Source organism: Dama dama, chromosome 3, assembly GCF_033118175.1.
Source record: "Dama dama isolate Ldn47 chromosome 3, ASM3311817v1, whole genome shotgun sequence".
In the NCBI taxonomy this organism is placed as follows: domain Eukaryota; kingdom Metazoa; phylum Chordata; class Mammalia; order Artiodactyla; family Cervidae; genus Dama; species Dama dama.
In genome coordinates, this window is record NC_083683.1 from 63,823,966 (window position 1) to 63,845,387 (window position 21,422).

The 21,422-nt window shown below is 42.4% G+C and overlaps 1 protein-coding gene across 3 annotated transcripts in view; it reads right to left on the bottom strand.

Moving 5' to 3' along the window:
- Positions 1–213: 213 nt before the first annotated feature.
- The window catches only part of TBC1D30 (TBC1 domain family member 30), a 104,375-nt gene continuing 83,166 nt past the window's right edge, over positions 214–21,422 (bottom strand). For 2 of the 3 annotated variants that reach the window (XM_061130766.1, XM_061130757.1), the window contains exons 10-14: positions 11,896–12,008; positions 9,952–10,091; positions 7,138–7,344; positions 6,956–6,997; positions 214–3,778 (exon numbers count right to left, since the gene is read on the bottom strand). In XM_061130766.1, coding sequence (XP_060986749.1) covers positions 2,988–3,778; positions 6,956–6,997; positions 7,138–7,344; positions 9,952–10,091; positions 11,896–12,008 — 1,293 coding nt within the window. In that variant the 3' untranslated portion in view covers positions 214–2,987. The remainder of the gene's footprint in view (positions 3,779–6,955; positions 6,998–7,137; positions 7,345–9,951; positions 10,092–11,895; positions 12,009–21,422) is intronic. The other variant, XM_061130776.1, reaches the window with a different exon arrangement.

The following is a 21,422-nucleotide window of genomic DNA, read 5'->3' on the forward strand; positions in this document are numbered from 1 at the left end:
ACCATTCTGCCAAGTTCCTGGCAGATCATAGGCCACCTTGCAACCTAGCGATTAAACTGGGGTCACTGGAGTTTATTGGGCTGCTCCCTTGGTTCACATGAACAAAGGCGGGGCGGGGGGAGGCTGGGGGGACGTTGACAGGAAAAGAGAAGAGGATGGGCAAAGTCACACAGCATTCCATGCAGGCGCTCAGATAAACAACGCCACAATAGCTACAACAATGCGAATCTTTATGCATATATTTTTTGTGATCAGTACAGTTCTTCAGAACAAGAGAGACAGAAAGAGGGAATACAATATTCCAAACAGTTACAGCCCCATTGTTGACATTACAAACTAGGTTTAGATTAGCTGGAGGCTTTTGTAAGAGGACTGAGGTGCAGAGACACGAATTGACTCCCAGGATAGTGCTGACAGGGTACGGACGTAACTAAAATAAAGAAACCGCTACTTAGTAAGTACTTCTGCTGCTGGCGTACAGTGTCCAATACAAAGGAAGATAACAGTCCACACTGGTCTTCGTACATGCTGTGTGCTACAGGCTACTGCAGATTCTTTATTTTCTAAAGTAGGCAAAGCTCACAAATTGACCAATCCACATGGTGATTACATGGTACAATGCATGCACTTTAACAGGACAGTGCTTGAGCAGGAATCTGTCGGGTTTTGAAATCCTGATGTGGTCATTCTTACCTCAGAAGACTACCATCCTTTTCAGTAGTTCACTCATCATCAACAAATTCTTATCCCCAACTGCCTGCCATCACATCCACCCTTTCCTCAGGAAGACCAACCGCAGGAAACTGGTACGATATGTGCTACAAACCCTAAGATGGGTAGCAGACAGCAACGGCACGAGCCTGTAAGTACCGTCTACCTCATTACCCACCTCCCCAATCTCAGACCCCTCGGGGAGCTGGAAACTGACTCAAGAGAGGAAAAACAATTCTCCGCTCAAATCAGGCATCCCTCCAGGGGAGCGGGACGATTCTGACTCACTCGGGACGGGGGAGGAGAAAAGAGTACAAGGTGGAATCATTCTTATCTGAAAGGCTGAGATAAGATGGAAGAAAACTGTGTCACTGGCTTAACTTTGGAAAACATGGTCTCTTATGTAAGGTAATCCCGACTCTCTACCTACACTCTTCCCAAGACACAGGCTGCGGGTGTGGCTGCTTTGTAAGAAGCTACATGCTAACTTTGGAGAGCACAGAATTCAAGATCCAAATTGCAGTAACTTATTACTCAGATTTTCCATCTTCAATTCTTTAAGGGGTAAAAATACCACAAAAAGGATAACTCTTCTCATTGTATATATCATTCTCATGTTTTCTGTTCAAAAAAAGCCCACACAATCACACTATTTTATTCTAAAAATTAGTGCCTCTCCATAGGAAAAAAAATCCTTTCTTAAACTATAGTTTTGGTTTCAGAATTAGCAATCCTCCAATTAGGTCAAATGAATACTGTCTGCATCATCAAAATGCCTGTCAGCCTGGTGGAGGTCTTCCAGGGACGAGGATAAAAATGCTGAGTCTGTCTAAAGATGGTGGGAAAGGGGGGTTGGGAGTGAGCCTTCTGTCCAGCCAAAATGACAGCTGCATGAAGTGTTGTTGTTGTTTTTTTTTTTTTAATAAACTACCTTTTCAGATAAGCAGGTCAGAGCTGGTTTTACGAAATGCCATGACAGTACTCTGTACCATCTGGCGAAAGGTTCTTCGAGTCAGAAGAGGGTGCAGTGAATGGCTTCCAAGTCTTGCTTTCTAGAACCTAGGGAGCCAACGCATGTGTGTACAAAGAGCATGAAACCCGCCTATGGCACTGGAGGAAATGTGGCTGAGTCACACTGAGTACCGAGAGTATTTACCTGGAGTATCTGAAGGGTTATTCACCTCTGGGTGACTCAGGGTTCCCATCTGCATAGTAGAGATAACAGGTGCTATCTCTGAGGAGGAAGGGGTGAGAGAGCTAGAAAGTACTGGGGCCTTCTCCAGGAAAAGGCAGTGTTCAAGTAACAAAGAACTCCAACCTCCCCAAAAAAGCACAAAATTCAAGTAACAGAGTTGCAGGTACTATGTTCTGGCTTCTGAGCAGAGGCTTCCTGCATCTGCAGTGGAGAGCTGGTCGGTAAATGAGCTGCGTGGTGGAGGGTACAGGATAAGCTCTGTAGAGCCCATCAGAGATGCCACCACTGATGACCTAAACTCTCCTCAGGAGAAGAACATGGAGCTCAAAGAAAGCTTAGTGGAATCAGCAAGTTGTTCAGGGCAATTGCTTCCTGCATATCCCCTTTGGAACCCCTGCATAAGATCTTCGAGTTGGTGATGAACCTACATTTCAACAGATGAGGGTTTCTTCATTTTGCAGGTAGAAACAGAAAGTGAAGGAAAGGCTGCCTAGATTTTTCTCCTGAACTTCAGCACAAGAATAAAAACCAGTTTTGAGACTGGCCAAAACTACTGAAGGAAAACTCACACAAACAAACATTTCCCCGCTGCCCCAAATAGGGCATGAGGAGGGAAATTGGGAATTTTTTTTTTGCAACTAAGAAACTAACTTTCTTTTTGCAGTTTCTGTTCTAGCCAGCTAGTGTGCATGCTTGAGTATTAATAACACCCAGAGAACCGGAAGTTTCGGGGCTTGCCACTGGGACCCTGAAGGCCCTCAGAACCAGAGGGAAGGAAGAAGAGTTAACAGTCTAGATACAAAGTCTTTTCTAAACAGCTCACAAGGAAAAGTTGGACAAACACTTTAAAACCACAATATTTATTCTGCCACAAGAACCCACGGTATCCGTAGTCAGAAGACACCGCAATTCTAGCGCCAATTACACAATTTCCCATTCCCATGTTTTAAGGACCGCTGCTCATCTCTGAACCTATGGATTCACGCTCAGCGGACGACGGGAGCTCGGCTGGAGCCATCCATCGGGCTGGAACGCCCCCGCCGCCGTGAAGAGGTGAAGGCGGACAGCTTCGGAGAGAAGGTCACCGCTTCCTGGTGCTGCTGTTGCCACTGCTGGACTTGCTAAAGCTCCTGCTCATGTGGGGAAACGGCACCGCTGGGGTTCTTTCTGTCGGACCGTATAACCCCAAATTCCTGGCGGCGGCGGACTTCCGCAGGGGCTTGACGCTGGGGAAGGGGCTAAAGACGGGGGTCTTCGGGTGGCCACCGCCTTGGGGGGCCTTGCCGGGGACCGTGTTTCCTCTCGGGGCACTGGGTGGCTCCGGGAAGTGCCGCTGGCTGGGCGGAGGCACCCTGGGCTCAGGATCAGCTGCAGCATCCCTTGGGGTCAATTCCAAGGCTTCTATCTTCACCTGGACCTCAGACACGTCGGCATCTGCGTCCCCAAACACCGGCTCCGGAGACCGCCCTTCGATGGTCCTGCCTGTGCTGCCGTCGGAGCAGCCGCTTTCCCCTCGAGCTGTCCCGGCACAATCGGAGGGAGATGCCTCGGCCGCCCCCGGGGTGTGAGTCTTGGAGCCCTCCATCTGCTCTTCTATCAGCCCGACCGTGTCCCCGCAGCCCAGCTGGCTCCTGGTCCTGGCCATGTTCTTTTTGTGGACACGGATGTGGGTTCGCCACGGAGAATTGAGCTTGGTCCTAAGGTCTTCGTAGGGGACGGGTGATATTTTGCCTCCTGTGTGACCAGGGATGTGGATGACAGCATTCTTGGCGGCTCTGTTTGACATTTTCATCTTCTTGCCTAAAAGAAGGTGGTTGATAACTGGAGAGCTGTTTACCTGAGACGGGAGGATGCTGGTTGCCGGCCCTTTGTCTGAAAGAAAGGTTGAAAGGTCGTGTGAAAGGTACCACAGAGAAAAACATCCGTCTTGGAAGAGGAGTCAACACAGGCTGTCCCTGCCCCCTGCCCACATATTTCCCAGGTAAGGGCAGAGTCATGGAACAGAAGGCAGCAGAAACTGAATTCAGACCTTGAGCCTGGGGTGCAGATTCCCTCCCTTCATACAGAGGAGACCAGGCACTGAGGACACAAAGGGAACACTCTGACCCCTTATTACCAGTTAGAGTCCAGGCTCTCTAATGTTTTCTACAGAGAGCTTTGTTTCTGGGAAGCAGCCTCCCAGGCTATATATCTAGGAAATCTTTGAAAAAAAAAAAAATTTTTTTTTTTTAAATAATAAGTCAAACACTATGACCATATGGATTACCAGCTGTCAGCATCTGAGAGGTGGGAAAACCACACACTGCATGTTATTAAGTGAGAGACAGCAGCATGAGAGAAGTGATAAGGAGGTGGTAAAAAACGCAGTGACATCACAGGCATCAAGGGCCTGGTCCCAGGTCCACTCCTGTGTCCTGAGCAGACTGGGAAAGCAAACTGAAAACAGGAAAGCACTTGACCCTGGAAAACACTATTAACGGTAGTACCGTCTCCCTCCTGTGGCTATGACCAAGCCCCTGTTTTCAATGAAGTTTGCATACTCATAGCCCCAGGGACAAGAGCTGCAGGCAGAAGTAGCAGAAAAAGACCCTGGCATCTCTGTGTGAGCAGCCCTCCTTCTGACATCACCAGGTCATGTGGGTGTGGTGGTCCTCCCTTCTGTGCTTCTCAACTGCTCTCACCTATCTACCCCTGGTCACAGTCCAGTCTTCCGTGACACTCTGACACCTGTTTCCCCTTCACTCTATGTCCTCCTACCTCTCAGAGTTACCTCGCGGCCTCTGTGACTGACCCATCCTCAACCTGTCCAGTTCCTTCCTAAACATCACCTGGATCTGCCTCACATGAAAAACCATTGGACTCTCCTATTCTTCTCTTTGACTCTTCCAGCTCCCAGACCTTGGATGTAACTGTTCTTGGTAATGAACCATGGAGACTTCGGTTCCTTGATCCCCCAGTCCTCTCGTAATCTCTCACCGTCTCTTCGGCTCCCTTATACCACACCACCACCGCCCTGCTAGGTGCATGGCTGATCGCTTGGACCACACCTCATCAATAACCACGTTTCAACGTCCCAGTGGCTGTACCATACATGCCTGACAAAACTCCACTCTAAAGCCACAATTCACGTTCTCTCTTCCAAAATGGGAGCTAAAAGCTGCTGGGGGTAGGGGGTGGGGAATGGGGGATTTACACAGTTATGTGGATTGATATTCCTTAAATTCATAACTGCCTATTTTTCTAGGTCCTCAATTGCACTGAACAAACTTTCTTTTCCTCTCCCATTGCTTTCAGTGTTCAATCTAAATCTTCATTCCTTTCTTTAAGCTCCTACACAACCTTCAACTGACTCCCAAGCAAACAACTTTTTCTCCAATTTCTTCATAAAAACAGAAACTATCAGGACTAAAATGTCTTAACTTCCTGTCCTCCCTAACCTAGAAAGCTGGTACCTCAACCACCATCCTCACCACCTTTCTTTAAATCTCAGAAGCTGAGGATTTTTGTTTGTTTTGATCGCGCCACGCAGCATGTGGGATCTTAGTTCCCCGACCAGGGATCAAACCTGTGCCCTCTGCGTTGGCAATGTAAAACACTGGGTCACCAGGGACATCCCAGAAGCTGGGAACTTTTGCCTCCAGCTGAAGTTCACTCTCCACCTGTGCTGCTAACCCTAACCTCCACCATCTCCTCCAAAACCTGTGCTGCTAACCCTAACCTACACCATCTCCTCCAAAACCTTTCCACTCAATGTGCAGTCCTCACCCAGCAGCAGTGGCATCACCTAGAGGCTTATTGGATATGCATAATTTTAGCCCCACCCCACAGCTACAGGAAGGAGATTCTTCATTTTAACATATCCCCGAGCAATGCATATTCACACTAAAGTCTGAGAAGCAATGTTCTTGAACTCTGGCCCTTGAGCAGCAATCTCTCTAAAAATAACCACAGAAACCATGATCTAAAGTAGGGGTCAGCAAACTTTTCCTATAAAGGACCAGGCTATAAATATTTTTGCCACTGAGGTGTAAAAGCCATCATAGACAATATGCAGACAAATGGGCATGCCTGTGTTCCAATAAAACTGTATTTACAAAAACAGGCATTGAGCAGAATTTGACCTACAGACCATAGTTCTGGGCTGATTCAGTACCCAAAGGCAACTGTTCAACATCCCATCCAAAGCTTTTGAAAGTGGTTCGAACAGAACTACATAAAGAATCAAAACATGGGGGTTACAGTCTTGGCCTGACCACTCACTATAGCTATATAATCCTAGACAATTGCTAAGCCTTCCTGAATTACCATTTTCTTATTTTTCACAAGGATATGAAAACATCTGTTCTTGCTTTCCTTGTAGATTTAAGGACAAATGAGGACATGTATGCGTCAATGATTTGAAAATTAAAGTGTTACAGTTTTTAGTTTCTTTTGTGATAGATTTTTATAATGATTCAGGATAAAGTAAGAATCTTCAAGAAGTTGCCTACTTCTTCCCGACAAGCGAAAGGTAAATTCAGTTTTTGTGCAAGACAGTCACATGCTCACCAGTCTCTTAAAAACATGTCAAATTTATACTGTGGTTTACTCTGGACTGGCATCATTTTCATTAGGATTTCACTTAGAACAAGACAAACCAATTCTAAAATCAGCATATATTAAACAATAAAGCAGATTGTTCATTGGGATTCAGGGAATTTAAAGAAAAAAAAAGAATCTTAACAATCCTTGGAAAAGAGCATCTCCAACTACAGTACAATTGTGTTCTTCTCAGCAGACTCCCAAGACACTGCTACCCCATCAGCCAGGCATAGAAACGGCTTTTTCCTTTTCCTCTGATCACAACATCTGTTATATTACTATCTAAATGACTGAAGAATAGCTTAATTTACTAGTACACAGATGACTAAATTCCACTTCCAAATGGCTGGTGCTTAAGAAGCAAGAGCTCCAAAATGTCTCAAATCCAAGGATTGCATGGCTTTGTAACATTCTCATCATTTGTAAACCCTTCTCCAAAAGCACAGAGAGCAAAGAGGTGTTCAGTACCATCAGCTGCCTGGTCCTTGGGACCTTTTTCTTCTTTAGAGCCTGATAAGATAAAATAAAAAGTCAAAAGGTAAAGACGCTGTTGTCTCCTGCCAGCTGCATTGGTGGGTGCTAAGCCAGAGTGAGCAGTAATTCCCAGGCCATCTCAGAAATACTGAAGTTAACTCCAAGAAGCACATTACCTGCCCTGATATACACCTGATGAACCTGCTGCTGCTGCTTCTTTTTAATCCGAGAATATTGCCGCTTCAGTGCATTGATATCCGTGGTCATGCGTTCCATCATCATACTGTTAAAAGCTGCATGGTATTCACTTCGGCAGGAATTGATCGCTCCTGGACTCAGCTCTGCAATGTTATTGGATCTCAGACTCTGGTCCCCATTTGATTCTGTATTCCAGGGAAGAGAGCCAAGGAGATGGTGTCACTGGAGGGGAAGAGAACTAAGTGGGAACTGATGACACTATATAACCCAGGGTAGTATCTTAACCTCCAGGAAATTCTGAACCACAGAAAAAATCCAGGTACTCTAGAATGTGTCTAGTACTTGTTTTTATTTGGTCCTGAAAATACTTCCGCATTTTCTTATTAGCCTAACTGTAATCTGGAATGAGCTGTGTGGGTTCATTGTTTGATTTTATTACCACTTTGATCATTATATGGATATAAGTTCAGCTGTTTCCACATAAAAATCACTGCCATTTTCTAAACTTCCCTTAGAAAAATATAACTCTAGCTATGTAAAGTCAGGGTACAGATTTCCATATAACTCAACGACAATTTACAAGGAATCGACCATTTGCAGGGTTTAGTTAGGCATTAAATGTGAGTTTTTTCCTTAGTTAAAAATACCAAGACAAGATTATCAAGACTTCAGGTCACAGTATCACTATAAATTAATGTTTTTATTCATTTAATAAGCATTTCCTTACTCTCTGTTATGTTTGTTATATCTGGTGTGGTTTCTGCTCCTGTGACACCAACAACTAGATTTATCCTTAAATTTGAGATTACATCCAAGTATGAAAATGAAAGGTGTTAGTCACTCAATCGTATCCGATTCTTTGCAACCCCGTGGACTCTAGCCCGCCAGGCTCCTCTGTCCATGGGATTTCCCAAGCAAGAATACTGCAGTGGGTTGCCATTTCCTTCTCTAGGGGATCTTCCCGACCCAGGGATCAAACCTGGGTCTCCCACTTTGCAGGCAGATTCTTTACCATCTGAGCCACCCAGGAAGCCAAGAAACAGAAATAAGTACTGTGGGAGAATACATTCCCATGTCACATAGGCAATAGGGGATAAACTGAGATTTTTCTAACACGGCATGTAAAACCAGCCTGGGGACAAGCTTTAAAAACAAAGATTAGTAGGGGATTTCAAGTATCCTAACATCTGCTGAAAGTGTTATTCAGATAAAGACTGAATATCTGATATTTTTATTGAAAATACTTCTCTAAGGAGAAGAAAATTAAAAGGAGGTCTGCTAATCTAAACTAAAGTTAAACCAACAACAAAGACTAATGATGAAATTTAGGAGAAAGTTATCAAGTCAAACCAGAGTACATAATTGCACAGAAAAAAATAACAGGGTAGAAAAATGGAACACAGACCCAGACTATAAAAATGTTAGAGTTAATAATACACTATAATGTTAGATTCAAAACGTTAAGAGTTATAATACATATTGATCCCATGGCCAGAAACCAAAAGCTAAAATTCAGGCAACAAAAGAGAAGGAAGAAGGCATTACAAAATCAATAGAACCCTGGCTGAGTTCAGATTTTTTTTTAAGTCCTTTCAAAAGATGACAAGGGAGTACATACCAAGGACACACACACAAAATGACATGAACCGAACATTAAAGCAGGTTAAAATACAAAACATGCTGAGGGTTAAAACTACCATGACCCAAACACCAATGACGCAATGAACAAACAAAAAAAGCACCAAGAACAAAAAATGAGAAAATAGCTCGTGACTTTGAAAAGGCAGCATAAAGCTAGCAGATGGCAGAGAGAATGCAGAGGTGCCTGACATCTTTTGTTTCTGTACTCTTCCAGCAAGGAGAATGGTCTTCAAACTAGAAGAGGCAGAATTAAATGTCCTAAGGGAAGAACTGCCACCCAAGATAGGAAAGATCATAGTGGGAGAACAACAAACTGCTTCAAAAGAGTTCATTGCATGGATAATGTCCAGACCACAGGAAGTCTGTTCTCTGCAAGGAAAAAACAAACATAGCATGGCATTCAATTTAGAGTACCATTTTTAAGAGGACTACTACCAAACTGCAGGACATTTAGAGGTGAATTTATAGAATATTAAAAGTTCTGGAAGACACATCTTCAAGAAATTCTGAACTTGGACCATGGAGAAAGCTCTAGGGGATATGATGACTGGTCTCAGGATCCAAGAGACATCCAGCAGAAGAGGGGGCAGAGGCAGACTTGTTCTGTTTTGCTCTGAACAGAAGAACTATTGATAACCAGAACTGGTAAGTGGAAGTTATCTTTTCAAATCTAGAAACCTTGGGCTAAGGAGAGGAATTTAGCGGAATGTCCTATGAGATCACGCGTTTGTGGTCATTGAGATTCAAATAGAGGCTACCATAATGTTCTGGCTTTAGAGAATATTTCTATAGTGGAAAAGAAGTTAGTCTATAATGAATCCAATTAAACTCAAACAGAATAGAGTAAGCATCTATTATATGTCTGGCTCTGTGCTAAGGAAGTGAGCACACAAAGTTGAATCAGATGAGTGGAAAGCAAAACTAATCATAAAGAAAAAGAAACATGGTATGATGTATGTGACACATAACAGAGAGATCCTCTTAAATGATAAAGTAACAGAGAGGATACTTCTAATAAAGATCTTTAACAGCAGTAGTCAGTTCAGGAAACAATAGGCCACAATATATTATATATTATAGGCCACAATAGTAATACCCTGCCGATAGTGAACCAACACACAGTGATTATCTAACAGAGGCCTCCTCTTTACCTTTAACTTGCTTCTGGTACTTCTGCAGTTCAGGTGCCAGGAACCCGCTGAAAGGTCCGAGACACCCCACTGCATTAGCAACAACATCTTCATCATCTGGGTCATTCTCTTCATCGCTCTCTCTGACCTTACCATGTCGTCTTGGAAAACATAAAAGAAGAAGGAATATTCAAAAAACTAGCAGTATTACTTTTAAGTAACATACCCACATGATTTAAATGACATACATATATGCTATAATTTATATAACACATTTATATAATTACACTTATACATTTTAATATATTTACATAGTTATTATATAGTATATATATTAGGTTAGCCAAAAAGTTCATTTGGTTTTTCTGCAAGATGTTACAGGAAAACCCAAACAAACCTTTTGGCCAACCCAATATAAAGTCCATCTCCCATCCCTGTCCAACTTCAGCCTGGTTCTTGCCTCACCTAATCCCCACGGGTGATCACTGTTACCCATTTCTGATGTATTCTTCAGCTTTGTTATCAGTTAAATAAGCAAATATGACTAGTCTTATTTTTCTTTTTTATAAGTATTAGCATACTACATATGAGTACACTCTTCTGCACCTTGCTTTTATTCAACTGAAAAAAAAAAAAACCTTCTGTATTCACACACAGAGCTTCTTTCTCATCTTTCTAACGGCTGCACTATACTGAATGTATACATGATCATATGTATGCATGTACCGTACTGTATCTGTATAGCCCATGTCATGGACTAGGCTATTAATGCACACCTGAGTGGTTCCCAATATTATACTATTACAAACATCACTGCAGTTAGTAACCTTATACACACTGTGTTTTGCATGTGTACAAATATATTTGTGGGGTAAATCAGAAAGGTAGAATTGCTGGGTCAAAGGATATACGCATTAATAATTTGGGGAAATACTGTCAAATTGCCTGTCCCAAGTCCTATGGTAATTAACCTCTCATCAGCAAAGTATAAGAGTGTCTGTTTCCCTATAGCCTTATCGACAGAGAGCACATCGACCTTTTAAATTTTTGTCAGTCTGATAGGTGAAAAAACAGAATCTCAATCTCACTTTAATCTCACAATCTCAACTTTGCGTTTCCCTAAGTCTAAGTGATGCTGCTTATATGTAAACTGCCTATTCCCCTTCTTTCATCATTTTTCAGTTGGGTGGTCATTTTCTTATGGACTTCTAAGAACTTTATACATGAGAGAAATCAGTTACAAATATTTTTACACAAGTATTTTTTTGTCTGCTTAGAGAGTTTTTTTGTTTTGTTTTGCTCTGTTTTGGTTTTGGTCAAGCAGAAAATTATTTTTAAACTGCTTAATTTTTTCCTTAATTTTTAAAATTGTGAGTCAGTTATTAAGACCTTCCCAATTACAAAGAAGTAAAGACATCCTTCCATATTTTCTGCTTATTTTATTATTTCATTTTTTTCCATTTAACTCTCATCTATATGGAATTTATCCTGATGTGTGGTATAAAGTATGACTCCTATTTTATTTCTTTCCAGATTGAGTCTCATTGGTCCAGCACCACTTACTAAATAGTGTATCTTTTCACTGTGATGTACATTTTCATATATTAAATTCCTATGTACATGTATTTGTCAATTTCTGGTCACCACAGTATTTTAAATTAGCTCATCTGTCTCTTCAGGCACCAATTCTACACTTTTTAAATTACTGAGATTTTTAATATTTGATGTTTTTAAATAAGTTGTAGGGTTGCTAAATACCCTTTCAGTTTATGTCCCAAACTTCTTTGAAAAGTAACACTTTCAAAAATCTTCCTCCTGAATTTAAATCAAAGCCTTTGGGAAAGAGATGTTCAGATTTTAAGCACTAAGCTATTTTGAATGTATTTCTGAGGTTTAATAAATATAAATAACAAGATATTAAGTCTTTCATCATGAAAATAACAAGGAAAAAAAAAAACACCTTACCCAGAAACTGAGGTGGGCTTAACTGTGGCAGGGAATGGTGTAATGTTGTAAGTGTATTTTTCCCTCAACTCTGCCAACTGTGGAAAAGGGAATGGAGCCATAGAATAAACAGTCTGGAAAACAAGAACAAAAACGCCATGTCTAAAATTGTGGCCTTACACAAGTTTATCAATCCTGCGAAGACAGGAAAGTTCTATGATTTGGGTGTGAAGACGTAGAGACTGCTCTTTACACAGCTGATGGAGAGAGTCCATTTCAATATTATCTTAGAGAAAGACAAGAATAAAAAAAAATTAAAACAACAATAGTGAGTTCTCAAACCATCCAGCTGCGACTGGGCACTCCAACTGGTGAGCACAGGGTGAGGGTGGAGATGGGGGAATGGGGACAGTCTGACATGCCCCTGCTCCTTTGATAGATGGATTAATTCAGAAATTCATAGCTCCCTATTACTTCTTTCCCAGAGAACCCATCAATCTTCTTTATATGTACTGCTCATTTTCCAAAGCTTTCCTTGATGATTTTTATAGACATTAAATGTCAGCCTTCCAGATAAAATTAAATCTGGGGGACGATCTCATGATCACCTGCAAGCTTCCTACAAAGATACCACCTTTTCAAATGTCTGTGAATTAGTTCTAGGCGAAAATTGTTAACTGTTATTTTTAAAGAAAAAAAAAAAAAGAAGAAGGAAGTGACAGGGTGTAAAGCATAGGCTGTTAAAAAATCTATAAATAAAAATGGGAAAAGCACCTGTGCTTCCTCCAGAATTTTAAGATGATCTATCATTCTACCAGTGAGAAGAAAATCATCTTGTTTGTTCTCTTGATAAAAATTTAATTGCTCCAAACATATTTCTTCAACCTTTTGGGTTCTTATTCATCAGAAGATGCATATTAGTCACATGAACTTTCATTTCTTCCGGGAAGCCATTCAAATGTCCTGATGACACTTTTTAAGGAAAATATTTTAAAGTAGTATTTTTTAATTGAGAAGGTTTAGGAAATGTCTCATCTCTGCACAGGTAGAAAAAGGAGGGCTCTGAAAGGGGCCTCCTAGCGCTGCAGTCTCCCCCCACAGCTCAGAGCTACCACTGGATCAGTCCACTGAAATCTCCATTCTAAACAGAGTGCACATCTGACTGTCTCCAAACTTCATGGTATCCTCTTAGACCTTAGTGTAACATCCCAAGACTCCAAACACAGAAGTGCTGGCTACAATTCCTTTGATTCTCCATTGCTTATTGTGCAAAGTTACAAAGTTTATCAAGACCACAAAAATCCTCTCTAAATCACCTTATCTCATGCATACTTGATCACTGATAGTCCCTAACTCACAACAGTTCAACTGAAATGATTTTTCCTCTTTACGGTGGTGCAAAAGTGATATGCATTCAGTAGAAACTCTTCTTTGAATTCTGAATTTGGATCTTTTCCTGGGCTTACAATGTGCCATAGATCCTCTCTCATGATGCTAGGCAATCAAGCTCCCCATCCGCCAAGTGATCACTAGGGGAAACAAACAATACATTTACAACCATTATGGACCTAGACAACTGTTCTGTTTTTCACTTGCAGTTCAGCATTCATTAAATTATATGGATTATTCAACTTTCCATTATAAAATAGGCTTCACATATTGCCCAAGTATAGGTTAACATAAGTGTCCTGAGCATGTTTAAGGCAGGCTAGGCTGAACTGTGATGTTTGGTAGGTTAGGTGTATTAAATACATTTTCAGTGTATGATGAGTTTATCTGCATGTAACCCCATCCTAAGTCCAGGAAGATCCATGTACCAAAATGGCTGAGAAGCAGCACAAATGTACTAACAGTGAACGGTTTCCCCCTGGAAAGAAGCAGAAGGTACTTTGTGGCTCCCGTTATTCCGGAATGTGAGATTATGCTGGTTCCCAACCTCTCTGTGCCTCCTTTTCATCTGAAAAGTGAAGGCATGAAACTCATCGTGAAAAAGTGAAGGATGGTGGTTACCTCTGAGAGGAGCGGGATCAGAGAGGAGTAGATGAGGGTGTTCACCTGTGTTGTTAATGTTTTATTTCTTAAACTGGGTCATGGGTGTGTAAGTTTTGTCATATTACTTTAATACATTCTGTATGGCTGAAATACTTCATATAGTTTCATTAAAAACATAGTCAGAGTACACTCTCTTTGATGCCACAAAGACTGCCAGCAGTTCACTGCCCAAAAAGCTGCTTTACTGACAGTACAGAATGCCAGGAGAGGTTTGATCCATGGTCAGGGAACTAGACACCACATGCTGCAACTAAGACCTGGTGCAGCAAAATAAATAAATAAATGTTTTTAAAAGTCTTAAATATGCACAGTGATGGATGTTGACTGGACTTTTGTGATCATTTCACAATATATACAAATACCGAATCATTATGTTGTACACCTGAAACTAATATATGTCAATCATGTCTCAATAAACAAACCCATATCATTGTGATTCAAGTTTAAAAGATGGAATTACTGGGAGGGAGGATCAAGAGAGAGAGATACAGGTATACCTATGTCTGATTCATGCTGATGTTTGGCAGAAACCAATACAATATTGTTAAGCAAATATCCTTCAATTAAAAATAAATTTCACTATTAAAAAAGATGAAATTACTAATGTTAGGAATTTCAAAATTCTCTACAAATGAAGGAAGATGTCTCATTGGAGACAATCAGTGAGATGTCTAGCTGAAGAGTCACCTTTTATTTCTGCCAGTTTTATTAAAAGTTATCAGAAAACTCCTTGGCCCAGCCTCATGAAGGAAGTGTGTGAGAAAAGAAAGAGGAGTACATTTGGGCCTGCTCTGTCCCATCCTGCCCCAGAGTAAATGGTCTGGGGTTTCACCAAGCTCCTTCAAGGGCCACTCAGCTAAAGATGTTGGACCAAAAAGAACACTGGCTCCACTGGGATTCATGCTCTTTTCCTGCTCTGCCTTTCTCTATAATTTACTTTTAGTGAGCCCTTTAAAGTATAAATCAGTGTTTCTGAAAGAAATGTGCTTATGGCATTTCGCATGTATTCACTCACTTAAAGGTCTCACTTGTTGGCAGACAGTTATCCCATGAAGGTACATGGCATGCCACCACGGTCCTCCGGGTACCTGAGAGTTCTAGGTGCCCAACTGTGTAAATCAGAGACTTACAACTGACTTCAAGAAAGGAATTTTACTAATTATCTTAGAGCCAAAGTATAGTACATAAACAGTATCTTAAGGTTAAAAAGGAATTTAAACATAATTTGGTTCAACCTCCCTCCCACGCAAGAGCGCCCTCTAGAGCATCTCCAACATTTGATCATAAGGGTGCTGCTTGAACACTTCCAGTTATGGGCCCACACAATTTTGCAAGGCAGACAGTTTCATTTTTGACAGCACTAGTTAATCAGATGGCATCCTTCTATTGGACAAGAATTCACATCCACGTGATTTCCATTTCATCACTGATAGAAAAAGGGAACAGTCCAAGGGCAGATCCTGTCTCATGGCACATGAAAGCTCCCCTCAGGTAACTGTAAATTATTGACAACCACTTTGGGTGAGGTTTCTCCAAACTCGTCTAGTAACTGCATGTAACCAACTTTTCTATATATAATGCTGCTGACGCTTAGTCGCTTCAGTCACGTTTGACTCTGTGCAACACTTGGACTGCAGCTTGCCAGGCTCCGCTGTCCACGGGATTCTCCAGGCAACAGTACTGGAGTGGGTTGCCACGCCCTCCTCCAGGGAATCTTTCCAACCCAGGGATCAAACCTGGGTCTCCTGCACTGCAGTCAGATTCTTTACTGCTGACCAACCAGGGAAGCCCTCTATATATAATAACTATATATAAAATTATACAGGGAGATTTTCTTGGTGATCTAGTTCCTAAGACTCTGTGCTCCCAATGCAGGGGGACCCAGTTCGATCCCTGGTCGGAGAATGAGATTCCACATGCTGCAACTAAGAGTTCACTTGCCACAGCTAAAAAAAAAAAAAAATCTTGCATGCCACAACCAAGTCCTGGAGCAGTTAAAAAAAAAATTATAACTTTTCTCTCAAAGAATCCATGAGAGACTTTGTTAAAAGGCATAGCAAAATCCATATAAACTATTTCATCAGTATTCTCCCAGTCTCTTTTTCTAACATTATCTCTTATTTAAATGGACATTGCTAATAATATAAAAGAGTGATGAGATTTATGGTAAAAAAAAAAAACAACAAAAACCCAGCAGATAATTTGGGGCATGGCACCTAGAATTGAAAGAAATAGTGAAAACCAAACAGGGAGAATCTTTGCATTTCTTCAGTTCAAAAATAAAGATCTTGTATGCAGTCTGCATTTTTCATCTGGAGTCATTTCAAGTTTGCTGACAGACTTAAGGTCTACCGTAATTGGATCATAGCCACTGAATTAATTTTCTTAAGGAGTAAATACAAAAAAGAGAGCGCTTGAAATGACATTCAGCATTTCTTTCCTTAATACTCTATGATGTCAAGGAAAACCAGCAAGTCTCTTTACTGCCCAAACTACCAACATGTGTTTAAATAGACATTTATATTTAGGTACTGCTGAAAAGGAATAGTATTTCTCTTTTTCATCACTGACATGTTTTACAAAAAAATGTGAAAACATAAGTTGTACAAAATTAGGCTCAGTTCATCTTCACCAGATGTTTTCCTCAGCAGGAGAAATGCTGCTAAAATGAAATCTAATCAATCAAGCCACAGTCTACATTTTTCCTTCTAGGATTCTCTTAAAGCAAAGAGGGGGTTCACTTTTTTCCTGGTATCTAAGATAGGAAATTCCCAGAAGACAAAGTGCAATGTATCTGTCATTTACAATGTTTAAACTTTAGGTGAAATAAAATGTTGCTCATTCTTCTAAAGGGGATTTCAGATTTTAGAAAGACATGTTTTGAATAAGGTGGAAGCCCTGTGCTGGGTGGTGAGGAGCAGCAGCAGGCCACGTGTTGAGCTTGGATCCCACCAGTTCTGGGCCTGCCGCTAGATAACACAGGAATACGGCAAGATGCTCACTCTCCATGTCTTAGTTTCTTCTCTGTTAAGTGACAGAATTAGGTTAGTGGACCTTTAAGTGTCTTTCAAACCAGTGTTTCTATAAGCGTAAGTTCAAACCACTTGCATAATAACCACCCATGGGCCAAATATCTGCCTTTTAATACACTCCTGACATGTTGCTTATACACAGTCAAGTTTGAAAAACACTGCCTCAAATCCTAATGTTTTATAGTTCCGTGTATCCATGGAGCAGCCAGGGGGATTCTTAGCACTACGTTAGGCATTATGGGGATACACGGTCATTTGAGGCCCTTATCATTAAGCAACCTGCTATTTCGTTAGGGAGAGACCATGAACATATTTGAAAAAATACCAAACAATATAATTTGTAATAAGCACTAAGTCTGTAGTGACAATTGCTGACAATCTTAAGTGCTGAAGGAGTAGGGAGGAGCTATTAGTATCATTAACAAGGGCTGAGCTAACAGCCTGGTGGGAGGAGCTGGGGGAGACTGAGAAGGATCTGGTAGACAGAAAGGATTTTCAGAGAGGATGTTGGAGGGAAACCCAAGCCTTGCCATGGGGATGAACACAGCCCACAGAGGACAGGGTGAGGACAGAGCTATGGCCAGGGCAATAGGTCCTGGCTGTGGAGTAGTGGGGAACACCACTGGATAGGTGAGGAATGGGGCAACCACAGAATACCGCCAATGCAGCCAGTGTGAGAACAAACCCACCTTTCTCCCCCGATGAATGTCCCCTCTTCTTCCTAAGCTAGAAACCTGTGGGCTGTCCTTGTCTCTCCCTTCCTTTATCCCTCACCCCATGTCCCTTTTCCACGGCCAAGTCCTGTCAACTTCACCCTCTAAGTATTGCTTCTGTTCCATTCTTGCTTCTTCAATTCCCTACCTCCTGACAGAGACCCCTTCAAGTCCACCCTTCATGGAGTTGCCCCTGGAGTCGACATAAGACACAACTAAGACTGTTTCCCCCCTCTCCCTGAAACCTCTCAGACCCACAGCTCTTCTTCTCCCCTTTCCAAAGGTTCAACAGAAGCCCAGGAACTCCAGCAAGCACCACCTCACAACCTTGACCTGAAGGATCAAGTCCACACTCCTTACCATGGATTGTGGTCTTCCCCACATTTGTTCAGTGCTCAGTCGCGTCCGACTCTTTGCAACCCCAAGGACTGCAGCATGTCAGCCTTCCCTGTCCATCACTGTCTCCTCCGGAGTTTGCTCAGACTCATGCCTACTGAGTCAATGAAGCCATCCAACCGTCTCATCCTCTGTCACCCCCATCTCCTCCTGCCCTCAGTCTTTTCCAGTTATCAGGGTCTTTTCCAATGAGTCAGCTCTTCACATCAAGTGGCCAAAGTATTGGAGCTTCCGCTTCAGCATCAGTCTTCCAATCAGCAAACCAAACTCCTATAGCTTCCTTCCCACACCATAATGTTTCCCACTGCCGATGCCTTGACTCCTGCTGCTCTGCCGACCATGAATTGCCTCTCTGATCTGCACCACTGTCTCCAACACACACATGCACCCTCACATGTGCATGCACTCCCGCATACACACACACTCACATACACACAGAGTGTGACCTACTCCTGTTCATCTTTAGAGGTAAAACCAGACATTAATTTTCACAACAAGGTCTTCTGACAGAGACAGGTGCTCAGTTAACATTTGGAGAACTTAATACAGGGCCTAGAAAACTAGGCTGAAGCATTTTATTTGTTAATAACAAGGAAGCGCAGGAAGGTTTTATGAAGAACAATAAAATGACTAAAGCAGTAAGTGTTGACGATTCCTCTGGCAGCAAAGTACAGACTGCATTAGAGGAGAGGGGCCATGGAGGAGGGCCATCAGGTGAGGTGGTTTAAGTCAGGAAACACTTGCTGAGAAAGAGAATGCAGAGGGACTTCCCTGGTGGTCCAGTGGCTGAGACTCCATGCTTCCAATGCAGGGGGCCTGGGTTCGATTCCTGCTCAGGGAGCTAGATCCCACATGCTGCAACTAAAGATCCTGCAGGCCACAAATAAAATACTCCACATGCCACAAGAAAGATGGAAGATCCTGCATGCTGCAACTGAGACCCGGCACAGCCAAATACACAAATAAATACTTTTTGAAAAAAAGAGAGAGAGAAGACAGAAAACTAGTTGGAGACACTCAATGGCTATTTACTTAATGAACTAATACATTTATTGTGCAGCACTAAGAGAAGGTAGCATTTCCCTGGTGGTTTAGGCAGTAAAAAGTCTGCCTGCAGTGCAGAAGACCTGGGTTCGATCCCTGAGTTGGGAAGATCTCCTGGAGAAGGAAATGACAACCCACTCCAGCATTCTTGCCTGGGAAATCCCATCGATGAAGGGCCCTGGCAGACTACAGTCCATGGGGTCACAAAGTGTCAGACACAACTGAGCGACTTCACTTTCTTTCTTGTTTCTTTCTAGGAGAAGGTAAAGTGCTACATATTATGAGAAAAGAGTGCCTGTCCTCCAGGAATTCATAATATCACTGAGGAAATAAAATCCAGCCTCAAATCAAGGTAGAAGGTGATGAAGGCTCACAAGAGCGGTACAAGGAAAACGTGGTGAGTCAAAGAAGGAGATGCTTTTAGTTGAGTCTGTCAGAGACTAGACTGATGCTGAAGTTGAAACTCCAATACTTTGACCACCTGATGCGAAGAACTGACTCATTTGAAAAGACTCTGATGCTGGGGAAGATTGATGGTGGGAGAAGGGGATGACAGAGGATGAGATGGTTGGATGACATCACTGACTCAATGGACATGAGTTTGAGTAAACTCCGGGAGTTAGTGATGGGCAGGGAGGCCTGGCGTGCTGCAGTCCATGGGGTCACAAAGAGTTGGACACGACTGAGCGACTAATGAAAGACTGTTTCATGAAGGCGATGGCATATGAACTGGCACTTTCATAGGGAGGCAGGCCCGAAACACGTGAAGGGACCGAGGGACACTGAACAGACGGAGCAAAGGTCTGGAGCAGGCATATCCCCAAGTAGCTCCAGGAACACGCAAGACAGTGTGGCTTGCCGAGACTTGGGTCAAGGGCACAAAAGGGAATAATAGGAACTATGGCTGGAAAGAGAGGTAAATGCCAGACAGTCAAGAGCATTGGATGAGGAGCTGAGAAATCCACGCTCTGTGTTGTAGGTAATAAGTAGTCATTGAAGTTTCTTTCATGAGTGAGGAAAAAGGGATGAGATCTCCGAGTCCTGCCTGGGGCATGTGAATCAGGCAGGTCTGTAGGATGTCAAGCACAGGTCCCCATCCTCCAGGCCACAGATCAGTACCTCCCGTCAGATCACCAGCAGCATCAGATTAGAAATAAAGTGCACAATAAATAACATGCTTGAATCTTGAATTGTCCTGAAACCACTCCCCGGACCCCAATCTGTAGAAAACTTATCTTCTACAAAATCTGTCCCTGGTGCCAAAAAGACTGGGGACCTCCGAGAAGGATCTCACATGGGGAATATGAGAATAATGTTCCATAAAAGACACTTCCCTCTACGAGAGAGAAGAAGCAAGAAAGCAATGGCTTGGGAGGTGTGACAGGAGCTGGAATCACAGCACAGAGGTCAGGTGCAGAGAGCGTACTTCCTGCCCTAAGTCAGACAGGCAGGAAGGAAGAAGAGATGAGAATGCAAAGAAAAGGTGAAATAAAAAACAGAAATGCTCAGGGAAATTCTACCGGGTGGTCAGTATTCTCAACAACTTGGGCAGCTGTCTGCTAAAAGTGCGGGGTTCTGAGAAGCAGGCGGAGGTGCCAGGAGATGAGGAGAGAAATAAAACCTCTTCTCAGGTCCGAAATGAGGGCCTGAGTCTTTGTTTTCTAACCTGTTGACTGGGCCCCAGTCACCAAAACAACCTCAGGCATGGAACCCAACATTAAAGTTGAAACCAAGAAAAGAGAGAGAGAGGCACCACAGAGAAAGAAGGAACCAAGGCCCAACAACAACTTTGGACAAGAACCACTGCTGGTTAGCTTGCGGGACGAAGGAAGAACCTGTAAGAGAAATAGTCATCAGAAGCCCAGGAGAAGACTGAGAAAAAAAATCACGTTATAGAGCCTAATGGAAGACACAGTGTTAACAAATCTGCTATCTCTTCTGTCATTTTTAATGACTTGCCCAGTATGATGTTGAGATACAGTAACACGCCAGAAAGTAACAAAACCCTTCAAGTCGGTGATTTTGAAATTTATGATTCCTATGTAAAAACATGAGTTGCAAATGTGGACAAAACAAATAAACCAAAATGAGAAGTAGAATAATCTCCTTTTGATCCTCAATAATTCCTTCCCAGAAATAATTATTTCTCCCCAACAGCCTCCCTTTAAGGCTAAGAATCAGATCCAGAATAAGCGCCTGGGGATTTGCTGGTGAGGGGGGAGGTGCTCCGATGGGGTTTTTCGTTTGTTTTTGTAATGCATTTTCTGGCTTTTTAAAAAACTTTCCAGCTTTATTTGAGCCACAATTGAAA